Below are 20,480 nucleotides of genomic sequence, written 5' to 3'. Positions count from 1 at the left end.
GGGAAAAATGACACTCATGAGAAATTAAAACCCTAACCTCTGCGAAAAGCATATGGGGTCTAAATTTACTTTGCCTATATGCACAGGCACCTACTGAGATAAATTAACATAAAAATTGGTCCAGACCATTAAAATTCTTAGGTTAGGGCTGAAGTAAGACCTATTAAAATTCTTAGGTCACAGCTGACGGTGTATTCAAAAGAGCCCTGTAGGGATGCTTAACAATCCAGGGCTTGAGGAATCCACTAGGAAAAACAACTCCTGTTGAAGATGCTCACAAAATGTAACAAACCACATGTGGAAAGAAATTACCAAAATGGAGCGCCAACACACACAACTAACTAGGTGGAAAAAGGGTAAAAACAGAACCATCTGAAAGAGACTATGAATTTGGATGATTAAAATAGAGATAAGAGAAGGAATAGAGGCATAATAAAAAACCAGGATAGTGTGAGAGAAAGAGTTGGGAGATATGAAAAAGATGCATACAGAACTTCCAGAAATGAAAAACAGCCCCTGAAATTAAAAACTCAAAGGATGAGTTAAACTACATATTAGATCTAGCTGAAGAGGGAATTAGAAGAGAGATTTGAGGACATCACCCAAAATGGAGTAAAGACAGAAAGGGATAGAAGACCTGAATAAGAGTTTAAGAGATATGAAGGATAAAAAGAGAAAGTCAAGCATATGCCTCACAGGAGTTCCAGAAAGATTTAATAGAGGGAATGGTAGAAAATCATTATTAAAAATATTATAGCTGTGGGGCGCCTGGGTAGCTCAGTTGTTAAGCGTCTTGTCTTCGGCTCAGGTCATGATCCCAGGGTCCTGGGATCGAGCCCCACATCGGGCTCCCTGCTCAGCGGGAGGCCTGCTTCTCCCTCTGCCTGAGACTCCCTCTGCTTGTGCTCACTCTCTCTCTGTCAAATAAATAATAAAATCTTAAAAGAAAAAAATATTATAGCTATATTAGTTAAGGGTTCTCCAGAGAAACGGAATATATGTGTGTGTATGGATACATATACGGATATGTGTATATGCGCAACGCACACACGCATACACACACAAAGAAATTCATTCTAAGGAATTGGCTTACACAACTATGGCAGCTGACAAGTCCCAAGCCTTGCAGTCGGCAAGCTGGAGACCCATGAGACCCAATGGTATAGTTCCAGTCTAGGAGTTTGAAGGCCCAGAACCAGGAGAGCCAGTGATCTAAGTGCCAGTCTGGAAGCCAGCAGGCTTAAGACCCAAGAGAAGCTGATGTTTCAGTTTGAATCTGGAGGCCAGAAAGGGCCAATGTCTCAACACAAACAGCTAGGCAGGAAGAGTTTTTTCCTACCTCTTCAGGGCAGGGGTGGGGATGTCAGCCTTTTTGTTCTAGTCAGACTTGATTGGATGAGGGCCACCCACTTAGGAGGAGGCATTCTGCTATGTGTCATCCCCAAACACCCTCAGAGACACACCCAGGAAAAGGTCTGACCAAATATCTGGGTGCCCCCTAGCCCATTCATACCTCAGTGAAATTGCAAAACCACAAGAAAAAAAATAATGAAAGCTCTCAGTGAAAAGGGACCGATTACCAAAAGGGGTGTTAACTGCAATGACGGCAGCCTTCTCATCAGCAACAATGGAAACCAAAAGACAGGAGGATAATATTTTCAAAGTGTAGAAAGAGAATAAATCTCAACACAGAATTCTATACACAGTGAAATGCATAAATGAGAGCCAGATTTTCAGACATTTTCAGACAAGCAAAGCCAATGAGTTTACCTCACACAAACTCTTGCTGAAAAGAGCGCTAGTGGATATACTTCAGTAAGAAAATTCAGTCCAGAAAGAAGTTACAAGGAGCGTGATACAAGTGAGGTCGGGGCCACAGCCAGCTCCCATCAGCCCAAAGAGCTGACTGCTAGAATTTCAGCAATTCCGAAAACTGGTTGTTAAACAGGGTCATTATTCAGCATTAAATTATATAAACTTACAATTAAATGAATTATTTTCTTTAAAAAAAGGTAAAAAAAAAATCCTCACAATCCATCACTTCTTAATTATTTTACTACAGTGTTGCTATTATCTGTGCTCTTGAGGTAATTCATATCTCCTATATCTATATGGTAGAAGTAATACAGAATGGTGTGCCACTGTGCATTTCTTCCCATCTTCAGTGATGTCACATCGGCAATTTGAGCATTTACACCCCAGAGATCAACAAATGCTACAGATCAGGGCTCCCCTTACCCCCTACCAAATAAGAGCTGGCTGTTAAATATCAGCACACCACTGAATACAAGAAATAACAGTTTCCACTCCTACCTATATATCCAAGGGAACTGAAAACATATCCACAAAAATACTTTACACAAAAGTTCACGGTGGCATTATACATAATAGCTTAAGCGTAGAAACAATTTAAATGTCCATCAACTAATGACTAGTAAATAAAATGTGGTTTATCCATACAATGGAATAGTATTCAGGCATAAAAGAGAATGAAGTACTGATACATGCCCCAATACGGATGAACTTTGAAAACATCATGCTACTTGAAAGATACCAGACATGAAAAGCCATATATTACATGATTCAATTTATAAGAAATTTCTATAGAATAGGCAAATCCATAGAGACAGAAAGTAGTTTAATGGTTGCTAGGGGCTAGGGATAGGAGGGAATGGGAAGTGACTGGTAATGGATATGGGATTGCTTTTGGGAATGATGAAAATGTTCTAAAATCAGGGATGCCTGGGCGGCTCAGTAGGTTAAGTGTCTGCCTTTGGCTCGGGTCATGATCCCAGGGTCCTGGGACTGAGTCCTGCATCGGGTGCCTTGCTCAGTGGGGAATCTGCTTCTCCCTCTGCCTGCCGCTCCCCTTGCTTGTGCTCTCTCTCTCTCTCTGACAAATAAATAAATAAAACCTTTAAGAAAGAAAATGTTCTAAAATCAGATAATGGTGATGGTTGCACAGTTTTGTGAATATACTAAAAACTATAGAATTGTACACTTAAAGAGGGGGAATTTCATTGTATGTGAATTATATATACATATATTTTAAGATTTATTTTTTAAAAACTTTTTTTTTTTTAAAGATTTGATTTATTTGAGAGAGAGACATCCTAGGACCCTGGGATCACGACCTGAACCAAAGGTAGATGCTTAATCAACCGAGCCACCTAGGCACCCCTAAGATTTATTTATTTTAGAGAGATGGGGGGCAGGGTAGGGACAGAGGGAGAAGAGAGAAACTCAAGCAGACTGTGCTGAGCATGGAGCTGGACGTGGAGCTCGATCTCAGATGCTTAACCGACTGCACCACTCAGGCGCCCCACGAATTATATTTCAATAAAGAAAAGGGACTGAAGAAAGGTAGGCAAATAAATTAATATGCAGGCTTGTAAATCTAAAATACTGGCTGTTAAATTATCTAATGGGGGGCGGTTAAAAGTTGGAACCAAAAAACTAAAACCCAAATTACTTGGAAGATAGAAGGGGGTGGAGATCAGAACTGAAGAATTCTAAGGATCCTGAAATCTTCACAATGAGCTAGAGATAGTTATTAACTTAACAATGTTAAGTCAAGTATGCACATTAATAATGTAAGAATATCCACCGAAGGAACAGAATTAGAATGTATAACTTCCAAACCACTCCTAAGAATAAAAAGGGAGTAAAGAAAACAACTAAACCAAAGACAGGACAAAAGAATAAAGCAAACACATGGTAAACAGACAAAACAAAACAATGGAAAAATTCCCAATATATCATCATAATAAGAAACAGAAACATGACTAAGAAAAGATTCTCATATTTTTTTAAAACCTAGCTGTATGTTGATTACAAGAATACATTCACGAGGTAATGACCCAGAAATGTTAAAAGGCTGGGGGAAAATACACTGGGTAAACACTAAGTGAAGTAATGCAATAATAATAAATTTTAAGATAAAAAGCATTATTAGAGATATAGTCATATACTTTTTTTTTTTTTTAGATTTTATTTATTTGACAGAGAGAGACACAGCAAGAGAGGGAACATAAGCAGGGCGAGTGGGAGAGGAAGAAGCAGGCTTCCCGTGGAGCAGGGAGCCCGATGCGGGGCTTGATCCCAGGACCCTGGGATCATGACCTGAACCAAAGGCAGATGCTTAACGACTGAGCCACCCAGGCGCCCCATAGTCATACGCTTTTTAAAAATTTACTATTATTATTTTTTAAGATTTTGTTTATTTATTTGAGAAAGAGAGAGAGAGAGAGCACACAGAGGAAGAGGGAGAAGCATACATCCCGCTGAGCAGGGAGCCGGATGCGGCGCTTGATCCCAGGACCCTGAGATCATGACCTGAGCCGAAGGCAGATGCCTAACTGACTGAGCCACCCAGGCGCCCCACAGTCATATACTTTAGTGACAAAAGGGACAGTTCATCAGGAAGATATGACCCAGAACCTCTCTGTACCAACTGGAAATACTGCCTCCAAATATATAAGATATGACGAGAAATGGACAAATCCACATAGTGAGAATTTTTAACACATCTCCCTCAGTAGCTGATTTGAGTAAGCTGATGAAATATTTGTAAGGTTATAGAAGATTTGAAGAACACAACAGTCAAGCTTTTTCTTTCCATCTTTCCATACATACACTCTTGGCCTCAAAAGTTCTTCCTCCCTATTGCTACACACTGAGTCAATTGCCAAAATTTGTGGATTCTCACAGTACAGTGGGTTGGTTCTGTGCCAACCCCTTTCATCTTTAGCTAGTTCTTGGCTCAGGCTTTACTTGCCTCTTCCCTTAACCACTGTAACTGTCTCCTAATTGACCCCCCCATATTTATGGAGAATCGCCCAAATGACATGTGGTTCAGTAGTTTCATTTTGATGCTATAAATTTTATTTTTGGATTAAGCCAGACTAAAGGTATTGCGATATTTCAGTCACAGTGGAAGTACTTTTACTATACTGAGCTCTAGTGTGAAGTTATTGGCTATTTGGAGGGATGGTAAAGACAAAATCCTAGGAAACTCTCTCTGGCTGGTATATTATTCCAGGTACATACAGTATTCTCTTTATGAGGAATCTTGGGGGGTAATATTCAGAAATATGTACTTCTCCTGTCCAACCAATTTGCATATATTTTATGGGCACTGAATCATGTATCTGATATTTCCACTTTGCTAAGGTTACTAGGAAACTCACAGTCAAATTTGCTGGCCACTTTTAACAGGTATATAAATAACTAATATTTATTGAATACTTGTTTTGAACCAAGCACTGCTCCAAACGCTTCATATGTTTTAATCTATTTAACCCCCATCTCAGGCCAATGAAATATGACCATTATGGGCCCCATTTTAAGATGAGAAGATTGAGGCCCAGAAAGGTTATATAATTGGCCCAGGATATACAGGTAGTAAGATGCTGAGCCAGAATTTGTACCCAGGCAGTCTGGTTCCAGAGTCTATACTCTTAACCACAATATAACATTTTTTTTTTTTAAGATTTTTTAAAGAATTTATTTATTTGACAGAGAGAGAGACAGCGAGAGAGGGAACACAAGCAGGGGGAGTGGGAGAGGGAGAAGCAGGCTTCCAGCGGAGCAGGGAGCCTGATGCGGGGCTCGATCCCAGGACCCTGGGATCATGACCTGAGCCGAAGGCAGACGCTTAACGACTGAGCCACCCAGGTTGCCCCATGACATTACCTTTTTAAGTCTTATGATATGCATGCCTGTGTGCCAATCATAGCCCCTGGCTCTATTAATTTCCTATGCATATACTGTGACTTCTGGCCAAGGTACAGTAATAGGGACTATCCTTACCTCCCTACTCGAAGCAGCTACAAATCTGGACAAAACATATGAAACAGTGATTTTTAAGACATTGGATATCAAGCAACTAAAACCAGTAATCCCTGGGAAACAGAAAACAAGTGAGGTGAACCCTATGATTGCCCCTGCTTACCTCCCAGAAAGGGTTTCTAGGCCATAGTGCTGACAGAATAAACCCAAGTGGAACTCAGTGGTTTTTCTGAGTTGAAGAGATGGAGCTACAAGTCTGGGGAGGTCAAGGTAGCAAGAGTTCACAGGGAAGAGTGCCAAAGAGAAGAAATCTGCACCAAAAGAAAGTTCTGGCTATCTGGTAAGGTTCCCCCTTGAGTCTTCAGCATACATGTGCGGAAAATACTTGAGACCCGAGAAAACCATCCAAAGGAACTAGAAGGAACAATTCCCAAAGAACACACAGGTCCAGTTTCTGTTCCCAACATTCAGAGTGGCAGGCATATTTCACAAGGCATCAGGTGGGCTTCGCCACAATAGTGGGGTAAAATTAGCCCTACACTAATTCTGCTCTGGTCCCATCTAACAACGTTTAAAGGTAATAGCCAAAAGCTATTTCTGATAATTCAAAATCCCTCAATTGAAACTGACCAAGATAGGTAGAATGGATAAAAACATGGATAAAATGAATAAAAAACAGTTACAACTGTATTTCATGTGATCAAGAAACCAGAAAAAACCCTAAGCTTGTTAGAGACATAGAAGATGCCAAAAAGGTCCAAGTCACAGTAGCAACAAACACACTCAATGCCCATCTCTTGGTTTCTAAATACCATTCTCCAATAAAAGGAACCAGAGTTCTTTAGAGAAATGTTTGATTGCAGATCTAGAACAGGGAAAATACAAGATGATTCTGGAGCATGCTGTAGTACTAGAACGTAAGGAAGTGTTCAAAAACAAAAGAATGAGAAGATGTTGAAGAGACACAGAAGCGAACCTGAAAGAGCATCCAATGGCCCAAACTGGAACAATCTGAGCAATAAAATAAATAACATAGCACTGGATTATAATGTAAAATATCAAATAAATATACATGAGTCCAAAATGATATAAATAAGTGACTGAATAAACTGGGAAGAAAGATAATTATTCTTTTTTTTTTTTAATTTATTTGACAGAGAGAGACACAGCGAGAGAAGGAACACAAGTGAGGGAGAGGGAGAAGCAGGCTTCCCGCTGAGCAGGGAGCCCGATGTGGGGCTCGATCCCAGGACCCCGGGATCATGACCTTAGCCGAAGGCAGACGCTTAACGACTGAGCCACCCAGGCGCCCCAGAAAGATAATTATTCTATACAGAATTCCAAATAACAGATGCATATACTCCCCCTTTGCAGGAGGTGGAACTTAATCATTCCCCTTCCCTTGAGTGTGGGCTGAACTGGGTGACTTGCTTCCAAAGAACAGAGTATGGAAAGGAGAAAACAGTGTCTTCACAGTAGGAAAATCTATCAAAACTACCTTAATCAAGTGATTAAAGTGAAGGTCACCAGTGATGTCATGTGGCTATCATGTGCCCTCTAATTTGATGTAATAAAAGAACACTTTACCTGCTATTCTTTCTCAAAACCCAAAACCCAGCTAATCATGAGAAAAACATCAGACAAACCCAAATTAAGGGATATTCTATAACATACATGACCAGGTGTTCTTTAAAACATTCCAGGTCATGAAAAACAAGATAAGACTGAGAAACTGTCATGGGTCAGGAGAGACTAACAAGACATAACAAGTAAATGAGATCTGATATCTTATTGATTCCTGGGACAGAAAAAAAGACATTATTGGAAAAGCTGTTGAAACCTGTATAAAGTGTGGGGTTTCGTTAATAGTCATGCACAAACGTTGGTATCTTAGTTTGGGGATAAGTGCACCACAGTAAGATAATAACATTGGGAGAAACTAAAACTGGATGAGGGGCATTTGGGAACACCCCGTACCATCTTTGCAAATTTTCTGTAAATCTAAAATTATTCCAAGATAAAAAATATATTCAAAAAACCCAAGTCAAATTTCTTGAGATGGAAACCACTGTATTTGAGATGAAGAATCCACAAAATAACATTAAAATAGAGTAGACATTTCAGAAGAAAGCATTAATAAATTTGGGGACACAGCAGTAGAAACTAAAAGAGGAAAAAATTGAACAGAGTATCAGTGAGCTGTGGGACAACTTCAAGTGGCCTACTATATATGTAATCGGAGCCCCTAAAGGAGGGAGGGGCAGAGAAAATGTTTGAAGAAATAATGTCCATAATTTTCCAAATTTGGTGAGAAGAAATCTAAGAAGCTCAATGAACCCCAAGCATAAGAAACACGAAAAATACTATACCAGTGCATATAAAATCAAATTGCTAAAGTCAGTAATACAGAAGAGGTCTTAAGAGCAACAAGAGGAAACAGTACATATAGAGGAACAAAGATAAGAATTACAACAGAAATAATGTAAGCCAGAAGACACTGGAGCAAAACCTTCAAGGTACAGAAAAAAACTGTCAACTTATAATTTGAAAGTATCTTTCAATAACAGATGTGACAATGGGAACAGAAGAGTCTTTTCAATAAATGGTGCAGGAATAACTAACTGGAGATTAACATGTAAAAGAATGAAGTTGGACACTTACTTCACGCCATATACAAAAACAAACTCAAAATGGATCAAAGACCTAAATATAATAGCTAAAACTATAAAATTCTTGGGAGAAAACATAGGGATAAATCTTCATGATTCTGGATTTGGCAATGGTTTCTTAGCACAAAGCAACCAAAAAAACATATAATAAATTGGACTTCCTCAAAATTAAAACTCTTCTCTACCAAAGGACACTATCAAGAAAGTGAAAAGACAATCCATAGAATGGCAGAAGATATTTATAAATCATATATCAGATAATGGTCTAGTAACCAGAATATATAAAGAACTCTTTCAACTCGACAACAAAAAGACAACTCAAATAAAAAGCTTATATAATAGACATTTCTCCAGAGATACACACATGGCCAGAAAGCTCACCAAAATGCTTGACATCATTAGTTATTAGGGAAATGCAAATCAAAACCACAATGAGATTCCACTTCACATTCACTAGGATGGAGATATATAGACATATATCTCTCTACATATATAGGGAAAATAATAATTGTTGACGAAAACATGGGGAAATTGGAACCCTCAGTTCTTACACTGCTGCTGAGAATGTAAAATGGGCGACTGCTATGGAAAACAGTCTGGTGGTTCCTCAATAAGTTAAACATAGACTTACCATATAACCAAACATTTCCATTCTTAGGTATGTACCCAGAATTAAAAATAGGTGTTCAAACAAAAATCTGTACATACACACATTCATAGCACCACTATTCACAACAGTCAAAAGGGAGAAACACAAATGTATATCAGTGGATGAATGGATAAAGAAAATGTGGTATATCAATGCAATAGAATATTATTCAGCCATAAAAATGTATGAAATACTGATACATGCTACAGCATGGATGAGTCTTGAAAACATTATGCTAAATGAAAGAAGCCAGACACAAAAGGCCACATATTGCATGATTACATTTATATGAAAATTTCAGACTAAGCAAATCCACAGAGACAGGAAGTTGATCAGTGGTTGGTTACAAGGGGCTTGGGGTAGTGGGTGAATGGGGAGTGTCTGCTTAATGGATACAAGATTTCCTTTTGGAGTGGTGAAAATGTTCTGGAACTAGATAGTGGTAGTGATTGTACAACACTGTGAATATACTAAATGTCACTGAAATGTGCACTTTAAAATGGTTAAAATGGTGAATTTTGTTATATGAACTTTGCCACAATAAAAAAAAGCAATTCCCATAAAAGTCTATTCTTTTATTCATCTATCAAACATTTATTGAACAATTCCAGACAAGCTTTATTCTGGATGCAGGGAATACAGAGAACATTCAGATGTGGTCTTGGCTTTTGAGGAGGTCATGGGCTGGTAAGGGAGGAAAAACATTCTGCAAACAATTAAGTTCAATTAAGTGTTAACGTTTCTTTGACATGAGAGTGTGTATGTACACTGGGGGTGGCTGCTTTACCACTGCAGAGAACAGCAATGGTAAGGTTAAGGCTCGAGTGCTGAGTAGGAGCTTGCTGGGTGGATGGCACCAGCAAGGGAGTCCAGGCAGAGGGCGTGACTTGTGGAAGCTCAAAAAACTGGGGTCCAAAAGCCACCGGTTTTCAATAAACTCTAAACCATACAGCACATGTGCAGCAGTGGGGACAATGGGCTTCAGGACAGTGAGGTGACAGGTGGGTAACCACCTCAGTCTGGTCACAGTAGGTGATACTAAGAAATGTTAGGGTAATGACATGGACCTCACTGAATGTGAGGGTCTAAGAAAGTGTGATGCCACAATTAGGCCACTTGGTGGGTGGTGGACATTGCCTGTCCCTAAGGTGGGTCTGCAGAACACTCTGTTCTCAGGGCACATCAAACCAGAATTTACACCCTTCTTCCCCATCTTATGTATTCTACTTTTAATGATTTTTTTTTTCATTTGAAGCCTACTTCCCTTTTCCTTGGGCTTCCTCTGTTTTCCTGTTTGAAATATGTGTTACTATGGAAATGTCATGGCACAGTATATAGTGGCATTTACAAGTGAAGTGTAAAGAATTTTCAGAACATCTAGAAACACAAGTCTATGGTTTAGGAATATAAACCCTAATGATGTGATAGCATTTACGCCTTTAGACCCTGTGTCATAAATATAAACACACCCGGAAATTTGAGATAGCATGGAGGAGATAGTTAAGAACTTTATTAGGATTTATGTGCCCAGATTTTAAAAATATATATGAGAAATATTAAAAACATAAAGCCTAACACACTCGGGAAGGACATGTGGAAAAAATGAATGACAGAATACCAGCATTTACTTATGAATACACACCTCTGGAAGGACCAGAGGGCCTGGACACCCCAAGGAAACTTGGAAAAACCTCTGTCCTACTTTGATGCTATAAATATGTTCCCTAAAAATTGCATGTAAATCAACTGTTGGTAAATCATATCAAATGTGAGGCTGACTGCTATTTTAAAGACATCTTAACAATGTACACATTAGTAAAGGCAATTATTACCAGTGGAGTAATGGAAAAAAACTCACTTGGCTGAGTGAAATTCAAGGTCCTTCATTATTATCCTGGCTCAGCCACCAGCTAGATGTGTGATTCAAGAAAAGTGACTCAACCTCCCTGGGCCAATTTCCTCATCTAAGCTGAGTTGTAATTCTGAATTTTCACTTATTTGGTTCTTAAGGCAAGGTACAGGGGGACTGGCCCACAGCCCGACATCCAGTTTCCTCTGAGAGGTACAACTTCACACCGAATCCTGGGGATAGCCAGCAGGCCAGTTAACCATTGTTCTGTGTGTTTTCTCATTCCCACCATCACCCTATGTGTGATCCTTCTAACTTTCTGTCCCAAATTCTTTATAAAAGCTTGTTCCTTACAACTGTCCTCCGGACAGTCTAAGGTGGGAGCTCATTCTCAGTGGTCTCTCCACCTCTGGCCCCTTCCCCATGCCACGAGGCTGGGCAGCCTGAGGGAAAGGGCCCAACCCCTGTGCCTCACGCAGGCCCAGACCTGAAGGAATTCACTAAATGAATGCTCACTGGATGTTCCCGGAGGAAGATGAGACAGTGAAATGGGTCTGGTGAAATACCTGAACCCTAGGGGTGAACTTTTGGCTGCTGTTTTCTAGCATTCCTAAACCTTCCAAAATTTCCACAATGGGGCAGAAAGATAAACATACCAGAAGCATTAAACCCTCCTTTTCCTGGCTGTCAATGCCCTGGCCTCCCACAAATAATGCAAGCTTTGCCCAGTTCACCAGCATTGGGAATAGGACATGAGCACACATCTTGAACAGAAAGAGCCATTACAGTCTCTGCATCTGTTCTGCTTAAACAGCAATGACACCATGCATTTGTCTTTGTGGACCTAACACCTGCCATCTAGCCCCAGGCTGAGACCCCTGCCAACTGGCTTCAGAAAAGGCCATCTATCAACAGTGTTTAGTCGCCACCTTGATAAATCTGCCATACAGGAAGGACAAAACACAACTGTAATTTGTCTTCTTAAGCAAAAACAGGTTTAGGCTTTATTAACTGGCAAGAGCCAGAAGGCAATGGGTCAGGCTTTTTGCCGATTATTGCCATTTTGTAGAGTAATTCAACAGCCGTTGGGAAGACTAAAGAAGCAAAGGAAATAGCTATCTATTGAGTCCTTTACTGCATGCCAGGTCTTGCGCTGGGTGCCACTGACGTTATTTAAAGTAAGCCTCATATCTAATAATCACTATCTAACATGCTATATTCTTGCTCTTGCCTGTCTCCTCCACTTAAATGTATGCTCAGGAGGAGGAACACTCTCTTGTCTCATTTATTGCTCTATCTTCAGTGTTTAGAACAGTGTCAGATACACATAAGCAGTCAATAAATATTTGCTGAACCAGCAAAACGAGATAAGTGTTACTATTCTCCTTTTACAGATGAGTAAACTGGAGTGCCCCAAGGGTGCAAAGTGGACGGCCCCAAGGCACATGATTTGTTAAGGAGCCAGTACTAACACCTGTTCTTCCTACAGACCAATCAGCTTGACAAATCTATGTACGCCTATAAAAGATGTACATATTCATTTGGAAGTTTGAAATTTTACCAAAGAGGTATATTTGGCATTTTAATAATAAACATTTTGCTAAAGCAACAACAAAGGACATATTTTCCCAAGATAACAACCATTTCATCTATGGATAGGCATTATCTACACCATTTCTCACTTTAAAATCCCATAACATGATTACTCTTCAGACATAAACAAAAAGCACAGCAATTCCAGATTCCATCAAAATAACATTTGCAAACTTTAGTTTTGTAAGTTACAATATTAAGATGACTAATGATATGTTGCAGAATTCTCAGTGTGGGATACCAAATATTCCCATGTACATCCATGTTGCTTGAGTGTTCCAGTATGGGAGGAGGTAGGCTTGGCACATCACAAGCCCTTCCTATCCTAACAAAATTATATGGAAGGCTCAAGGATTCTTCAGAGAATCAGCTGTAATAAAATCCATCTTGAGAATACTCACTTGGTATGAAAGAATGCAAGAATGAGATTAATTTTGCTTGGGAGAGTATTTCCACATTCTTTCCCATTGTCAGAACATACTTGATCCATACGTGCTCTTTTATTTACCTAGGATTACATGCCACTCACTGTAACTTCTCATATCACTTTGGCTTTTTTTGTAGGGATTCTGGTCCCTTGCCTTCTCCTCTGTGGCAGGCCCTTTTCCCTTCTGTCCCACACTCTTGCTACCAACACAGTATCACACAGCCTCCATGTCCACCAGCCAGTTAATTGTTCACGGACCAAATGAGCAGTTTGGCCTTTCTCCATTGCCACCTTTTGGTGCTACTGTTTTATTCCGATGATAAAAGTAGTAACATTTTGGAGAAATTTTTAAAAGAGAAGAAACAGAGAAATTAAGAAAACACTTATAACCGAACCACCTAGACTTAGCACACCCGTTCCAGTCATTTAAAAAAACATTTTTGGATTTATATATATTATTTTGTGTACCAGTCTTTTCACTTAACATTATAAGCATTTTGCCATGCTGTTTTAACAGTTCATAAACATTAATTATAATGACTGTATAATAAGTCTATTGTACGGTCATACAGTAATTTATTTAACCAACTTTCTACTGTTGGACTTCTGGATTGTTAAGTATAAATTCTGCCCACATTTTAGACTATTTCTTTAGGACAGAGTCCCAGAAGCGGAATTAGAGGATCAGAAGATATAAACATTTTTAAAGCTCCTGATAGATACTGCCAAATTGCTTTTCAGAAAGCAGTTGCCAATTTACACTTTCAACATTGCCAGAGTGTTTTTCTACCAATACAGATCTGTCTAAAGGATAGTAAAATTTAAGTGGAACACACAGTCCTCAAGTTATTCATGCAGTTGGAGAGGCTTTATGACCACAGCACAGAGGCCAATGGCAGAGGTCATACCTATTGCCGGGTATGCAAATAACAATGAGTTAGTGTGAGCACATGGAAGAGGAGTTCTACCAAAGTGAAGAGTAATATAATTAGATTTCAGACTGTCAGATGGAAGGCCTGTGTCGGTTTCGTCCACTGCTGCACCCCAGCACACAGGACAGTGCCTAGAACATACAGTCGCCCGACAGAAATGTATTCAATTAACACAGACTCGTCTTTCAGATGCATTTTTTTTTTCAGCAGCTGTAGGAGTTAGTCACTCCTGGATTCAAGGGAAACTTGACTGGCTGGATTAGAAATACCCTCGTAAACATCTGTCCAATCCTGAGATTCTATTTCAATTTCAGAAAATCAGTTTAACTGAAGGTGACACGATACGGCTCTCTTGAGGGGAAGAACAAGTAAACACATGTGAAAGGGTACACCCTGGGCACCAGCATGCAAAGAAGTGTATGATTCAGGGAGTGTTGTCACCTCCATAGTAGTCACTTCCACAGGTAAAAACGTAAACTCATTCAAGTGCTGCCCGTAGCCATGGAAACTTTGGACCCACCTTCAGTTCATTCTGTTACCCCACTGGCTGCAACTTTGAACTGTCTGCAGTATTGCCCAAACTGTTTCTGAGATATTATAAGGGCATGATACAAGTAGTAGTTTGTGTAATATTATTCTTAGTCAATATGCTTGAGATGAACTAGTCACTCATTCAGTTCTAGTTCACTCTCCTGGCACTGTAAAGATTCCCTCCAATAGTCCACAATTTCTGTATAATAAACTATCAGACACTGCTGAATCAATACAGCATTAACAACGTTACTGATGGAAAAGGATCAATCATCTGTCATCTTACATACACACTTCATATACCTTAGACCAGGGGTAGGCAAACTATGGTCCATGGGCCAAACCTGGCCCACCATCCGTTTTTCTCTGGTGTATAAACTAAGAAGTCTAAGAATGGCTTTTTTACATTTTTAAACAGTTGAACAAAATCAAAATAGTATTTTGTAACATGTGAAAATTATATGAAATTCAAATTCTAGTATCCATAGATAAAAGTTTTATTAGGACACAGCCATGTTCATCTGTTTCTGTATGAGCTAGGTCTGCTTTTGCAATAAAATGCTGAGCAGTTACTACATAGACTGTATGGCCCACAAATCCCAAGACATTTCCCTTATAGAGAAAATGTGTTGACCCCTTCACTAGATCCAAGGGTCCTTGGAGGTATTGAAGTTTCCCACTACAGATTTTTTATTTCTCGATATTCATACTGGGAGAAGGGTGATGCAACTGGGACAGTATTTGCAAGGATCTGAAAAGGCAGCCACTAGAGAAGATAAATACATGGAGGTTGCCTTGGATAGTGTAAAGGCCGGTAAAATCTGAGGGGTCTGATCCAACCAGGAAGCAGCTGGAGAACGCAGGGTTGCATATACAGTTCCAGCAGCAAATTGAGCCACATGGGACCCTGGTGAGACCCAATCCCGAGAAGCCTAGTGAGCCTTGCTGACAAGGTGTTCTGCAAATAGCAGGCTGGCTGAGCAGCTGTATGTGATGCAGAAACAGAGAGTTCCCCAATAGTAGCCCCCTCCTTTACTAGATGTCCTCAAGTCAGTTGGTACCCAGATTGATCCAGGCATCTCCACTGGCAAATCTGAACTCTAAGAAATGGATCTGAAAGGAAGGCTCTGGAAAGCAGGTCCCAGGTACACATTCTTCCCAAACAACATTTCAATGAGGATTCAGAGCCAGGGGCAGAATTCAGAAGACTGAAGAACTATCCATGTTTTTTGAAATCAAACATTGGTGAATATTTTATTCTCTCTGTTTTTGCTCATTACCGTGGGGCAGGTGGAAATAAGGTAGGGAGGAGTGATGGGTGGAGGAAGAATTAGATAAAATCACTGATGGGATGACCTTCCCCAGAAGGTGTCTATTCTCCTGGACTTCCAGCTGTGGAATATAACGTTCCATGTGGATTTTGAACCAGAATGGGATAGAAAGGGAGATCAGTCTGAAAGCCAAAGAGATTCATTAACTGACTGTGTGCTGAGCTTGAGAATTACAGTCAAGGTTTGCAGATGGCCATTTCTCCTCCTGATGTCCTACAGAGAGCCAGGCTTCACCTTCTACCTTTAGGTGGAGCTTACCCTGAGAGAATGGGATTTGGATGTTCTATTTCTGAAAAACTTTCATGACTCCTGAATACCAGAGATAACCAAATTGCCTCCTTAAGAAACTTGTAACACTGGTTGCCTCTGGGGAGTGGAACCACTGGTGGCTAAGGGTGGGAGGGAGCTTCTTCTTCTTCCCAGTATGTCTCTTAGATAAAACAAAAACAAGAACACATCCGTTCACGTTGTCCCACCCTGCTTCTTGAGGATAGGAAAGCAACTTGGGGCCAATTTCCCTACTCAAGACTATAGGGCTGAAGTGGGGAGTTGGAAAAGGGATCAAAAGTTAGAGAGTTGTAAGTTGAATAGAAAAGCCTCACCAAAAGGGAGGGAGGTATGATCCTGAACCAGAAAACAAAGCACCAGTATAACAGAGGAGAAAGAGCAAACTGATAGAGAATAAACAGAGGTGTGTAAGAAAAGCCAAGGACAAAAGCCTGGGGCATGACGATAGGTGGATTCTTGAGACTCAAGAAACCTGTGGGGCAGGTGGAAGTCCAAGATGTAGTTCAGGGTAAATTTTGTATCAGCGATAAAACAGACTTGGTGGGTGGGCACATAAGGGGTACTGTTTTGAGAACTCTCCTGTCTGGGGATAGTCCTAGATCATGCTCTGGCCTGGGGCTTAGTGATTCTGAGCACATATGGATAGTTTGCTGTGGGATAAGTGTTAGGGCAGAAATTTTACTTCCCCAAATCTGAGCCATCTTAGGGTCTATTATCATTTTTTTTTCTTTTAAGATTTTATTTATTTTTTGGGGAGAGACAGAGAGAAAGCGAGAGAGAGAGAGAGCCCAGAGCTGGGGGGAGGGGCAGAAGGAGAGGGACAAGCAGACTCCCCACTGAGCAGGGAGCCCGATGCAGGGGCTTGATCCCACTGAGCCACCCAGGTGCCCCGGGTCTATTATCATTTCATTGAATATTTTCTGTGAAGCCTTGCAAATGGGCAATTGGTTTAGGTAGAGCCATAGTTCGACCCAACTAGTACTCAGCACATGATCTAAAGTAAAAAATTAAGTCCTTTTCATTATAGCTACTAGTAACAATTTGAATTCACATTCTTGATTACCTGCTTCCGGTTGCTGTGTCCAAACCCTGTCTGGGCCAACAATGCTTCTGGTACCCTATGCTCCAGCATGGTCTTAGTCCAGCATCTTTGGAAGGCTCACTCCAGCCCTGTTCACAGGACAGGAATAAGTCCAGAAATGTTCTCTCAGGTTGGAGATAAGGCCTAGAGATCCTGTTGTAGAATCCTGGCCCTGGCCAAGGAGCATACAGTTTTCCACCAATTACCACTGAGCCTAGCAAGGATTAATATGAGGTTCAGCCACAAAGTTGCAATAGCCAGCTATGGGGGCTTTGTTCCAGAAGTGCAGTGTCTCTGAAGGCAAGTGCTTGTGGGGAACCAGGGCCTCATCTGATGTAGATGTAATGGTCCTGAAACGGAATGTCTACAAATGTCTAAGTAGGTAGAAGTCTATAAGCTGTTGTTTGGTTTATGAGTTCTTTTGCACAAGATCTTTTATTCGTGGGATAAGGTCTAGGTTTCAGTGCACTTCAAAACTAACAGCTATTAGTAGGGAACTTGTCATTTTTTGAAGGGGATAGAGACAGTGAAAGAACAGAACTAAACATAACTGTGTTGAACAGTGTTGGGCTTCTATCAACCAAAATGGTTTACTAACTTACTAGTTAAATAATAGGGACTGTTACATGTAAAAATCCTTGGGTAAAACACAGACATTGGCTAATCCTGTGAAATGCTGTTTCTAACCATTCCTCCACTGCACCTCCATCAGGCATTTCTGAGATGTTTCCAGTCTATGTGGTATTACTTGGAATCCACCTGGGAAAAGTTCCATTCCATAAATCCTGGCGGAGAGGCAGAAAGAGATAAAGGAGTCTAAACTTGCAGAACTTTTTTTTGGGGGGGGTTGATGGGAAAACTAGATCATCAAATAAGTGAGTTATTATAAACCTATCCACAGATTCGGGGAAAGCAATTTATAAACTAATGGCAAAGTTAGGGCAGAGAAGAGGAAGCAAATTATCCCAAATTGTTCATCTTCTGCAACAAACACCATTATCTTCCTCCCAACTTTGCTATTTCAGCCAACAGTGCCATCACTTTCATACCGATGCAGGTTCAAAGCCTCATGCTATTCCACCTGCTTGGGAAGCTTTCTCTAATTTCCTAGCCTCCTGTCTCACCTTTCTTTATGGATCCAGCCAGGAATCATCTCATCTGGATGTCCACCCAGCCAGCCCTTGGTGATCTTGTTTTATACCTTCACACGGTCAATGCCCAGCAGTGTTCTAAAAACTGCAGGTGCTCAAAAACCACCTGACGGGGTTGGCATTAGTTACTAAAAACAGGCCGCTGTATGGGAATCAGCACATAAGCAGCAGACTCCCTCAATTCAAGGTCTAGAGTATCACCTCGTCTTCCTCCTCACACATCGTGGCCTGGGCCTGAGTCCCCTGGCTTATATTTTCTAGGACCAAATCCTCCTCTTCCAGCAGAGGGGATACCCAAATGAGTGGGGGTCCAGAGCACAGGACTCATGAAACAAATCCAGCTCCTCTGTAAAAGACAGGTCTGTGAGAAGGTGAGTATAGGTGGCCAACCCCTGTGTACTGAGGGGTTCCCACTGAGTCATTTGGGCTGGATACGCCCTTAGCAATGCTCACTAGGTCAGCACGCCACTGCCTTCTGTACCATACCTCAGGTCCTGCCTGTGAAGCAGGCTGAACTGTAGGCCTTCTTTTGGGGTCCTCCCAGAATATGCCTTCATGGGCACAGAAGGACTCCGGGAGGTCCTGTTCCCACCTTTCAGCGGTATGATCCCCTGAGGCAGAATGTTGAGAACACAAGAACAGGACAGCCACAACAAGCTAAGGTTTGGGCAGCAAGGAGATCCAAACTTTAACAAGCAAAAGAAATCAAGAAACAAGTAAGTACCAGAAGTCAACAGGCAAAAGTTCCTCAAAATTGGAAGACGGCCCAGGAGTCCAGCAAGGGTAACTAGGAGGGTGGTAAGGTGGGAAGGAGCGGGTGAAGACCGACAATGGATGAGCAGCAAATGAAGGTGCCTGTGAGGCAGCTTTCTAACTCAGGCTCAGCTACCTCACATTCCTTTCACCACGGGGTGAACCAATCCTGAGCTGCCCTGGAGGGAAGGCTTGTTGATGATGAAGCCTGCAGAAGCTGGCTGGCAGGGTAGTGGTTTTGGGGATGGGATACAGGCAGAGGTATTTCCCCACCAGCTTCACACTGGAGATGAGTCCATGTTTCAGAACTTGTTATCTTTTTCCTTACACACGAGCTATTTTTCCTAGTTTCCTTTGAAAGATCAGACTGAAAGTCAAATCTCCGAGGTTTAGGTTCATCCTTCAAAATACCTGATAGAACTTTTGCAGAAACTTTCCTCATATTCAAGTTTTCTTTCAAAATGAGTCTAACCGTTTCTTTATCTAAATTTAACTCTTCGGCCATCATCCTCACAGTCAACCGCCTGTTTGAACAAACCAAGTCCTTGACCTTCTGGATATTTTCATCTGTCCGGTGGGTGACTGGACGACCACTTCGGGCGTCATCTCGAACGTCTTCCCGCCCCTCTTTAAATCTTTTGTGCCAGTCGAAAACTCGGGCCCTTGACATGACTTCATTCCCATAAGCTTCTTTCAAAAGGTGGTGGGTCTCACTTGCAGACTTGTTCAATTTCACGCAAAACTTGATACTAATCCTTTGTTCTAGATAGCGGTCACTCATTCTGGCACTTAAACAGCATAGGAAAGTGAAAAGACAACTGTTAAGGGCAAGAGAGTGGAACCAATCTCTATAGGGCTGCAAGTGGAATCATGTCGCTATTAATGATCCTCCAGAAGCCTCACCAGGGAAGAGTAATTGCTTTTCTGAGTTTTCGCCCGACCTTCCGGTCGAGGCTGGGGAAGCCCGTCCCGAGAAGCTAACAGGGCCGAAGAGTAGCTGCAAAACTGGGGAAAATGAAATCTCCTACACGTCTCCGTTCAACTGTGCACGCAGGTCTGCGGAGAGTGTGTAAATCAGTCAGCAAGGTCTTCCCGATTCCGCGGCCCTTCAGAGTCTATGGCGATTTCTGCAATAGAGGCCTAAGTGGTGGCAACGTAAGCAAGCAAGGAGCGATACACCGGTGATATAATGTGCAAGCTCGCCCCAGATCTGCGGAATCCCGCGCACGCCAAACCTACCGAAGGTGCCGGGGGCTCCCTGCTCTAGAGTCCCGGGAGACACGCCCGCATGCGCAATGGCCTCTCTTCGCGGGGTAGGTTATGCGCAGGCGCACTGCGGCAGCTCGCGCCAGGCCTCGCTTACACTTCGCCACGCCCGGGCCGGCGCGCTTCTTTGCGCGTGCCCGCTTGGGGAGAAGTCGGCGGAAAGGAGGGGG

The 20,480-nt window shown here is 41.5% G+C and overlaps 1 protein-coding gene across 6 annotated transcripts in view; it reads right to left on the bottom strand.

Moving 5' to 3' along the window:
- GVQW3 (GVQW motif containing 3) overlaps positions 1-20,373 on the bottom strand; it is a 49,627-nt gene extending 29,254 nt beyond the window's left edge. For 2 of the 6 annotated variants that reach the window (XM_036082856.2, XM_078058568.1), the window contains exon 1: positions 17,123-20,370. In XM_036082856.2, the coding sequence (XP_035938749.1) occupies positions 19,193-19,825 (633 nt within the window). In that variant the 5' untranslated portion in view covers positions 19,826-20,370 and the 3' untranslated portion in view covers positions 17,123-19,192. Of the gene's footprint in view, positions 1-9,668 lie in introns of those variants that run through there. The other 4 variants (XM_036082853.2, XM_036082851.2, XM_078058569.1 and 1 more) reach the window with 4 other exon arrangements.
- Positions 20,374-20,480: the final 107 nt, after the last annotated feature.

The sequence above is a fragment of the Halichoerus grypus genome, chromosome 11 (assembly GCF_964656455.1).
Source record: "Halichoerus grypus chromosome 11, mHalGry1.hap1.1, whole genome shotgun sequence".
Classification (NCBI taxonomy): domain Eukaryota; kingdom Metazoa; phylum Chordata; class Mammalia; order Carnivora; family Phocidae; genus Halichoerus; species Halichoerus grypus.
This window is presented reverse-complemented; position numbering and strand designations above follow the sequence as displayed.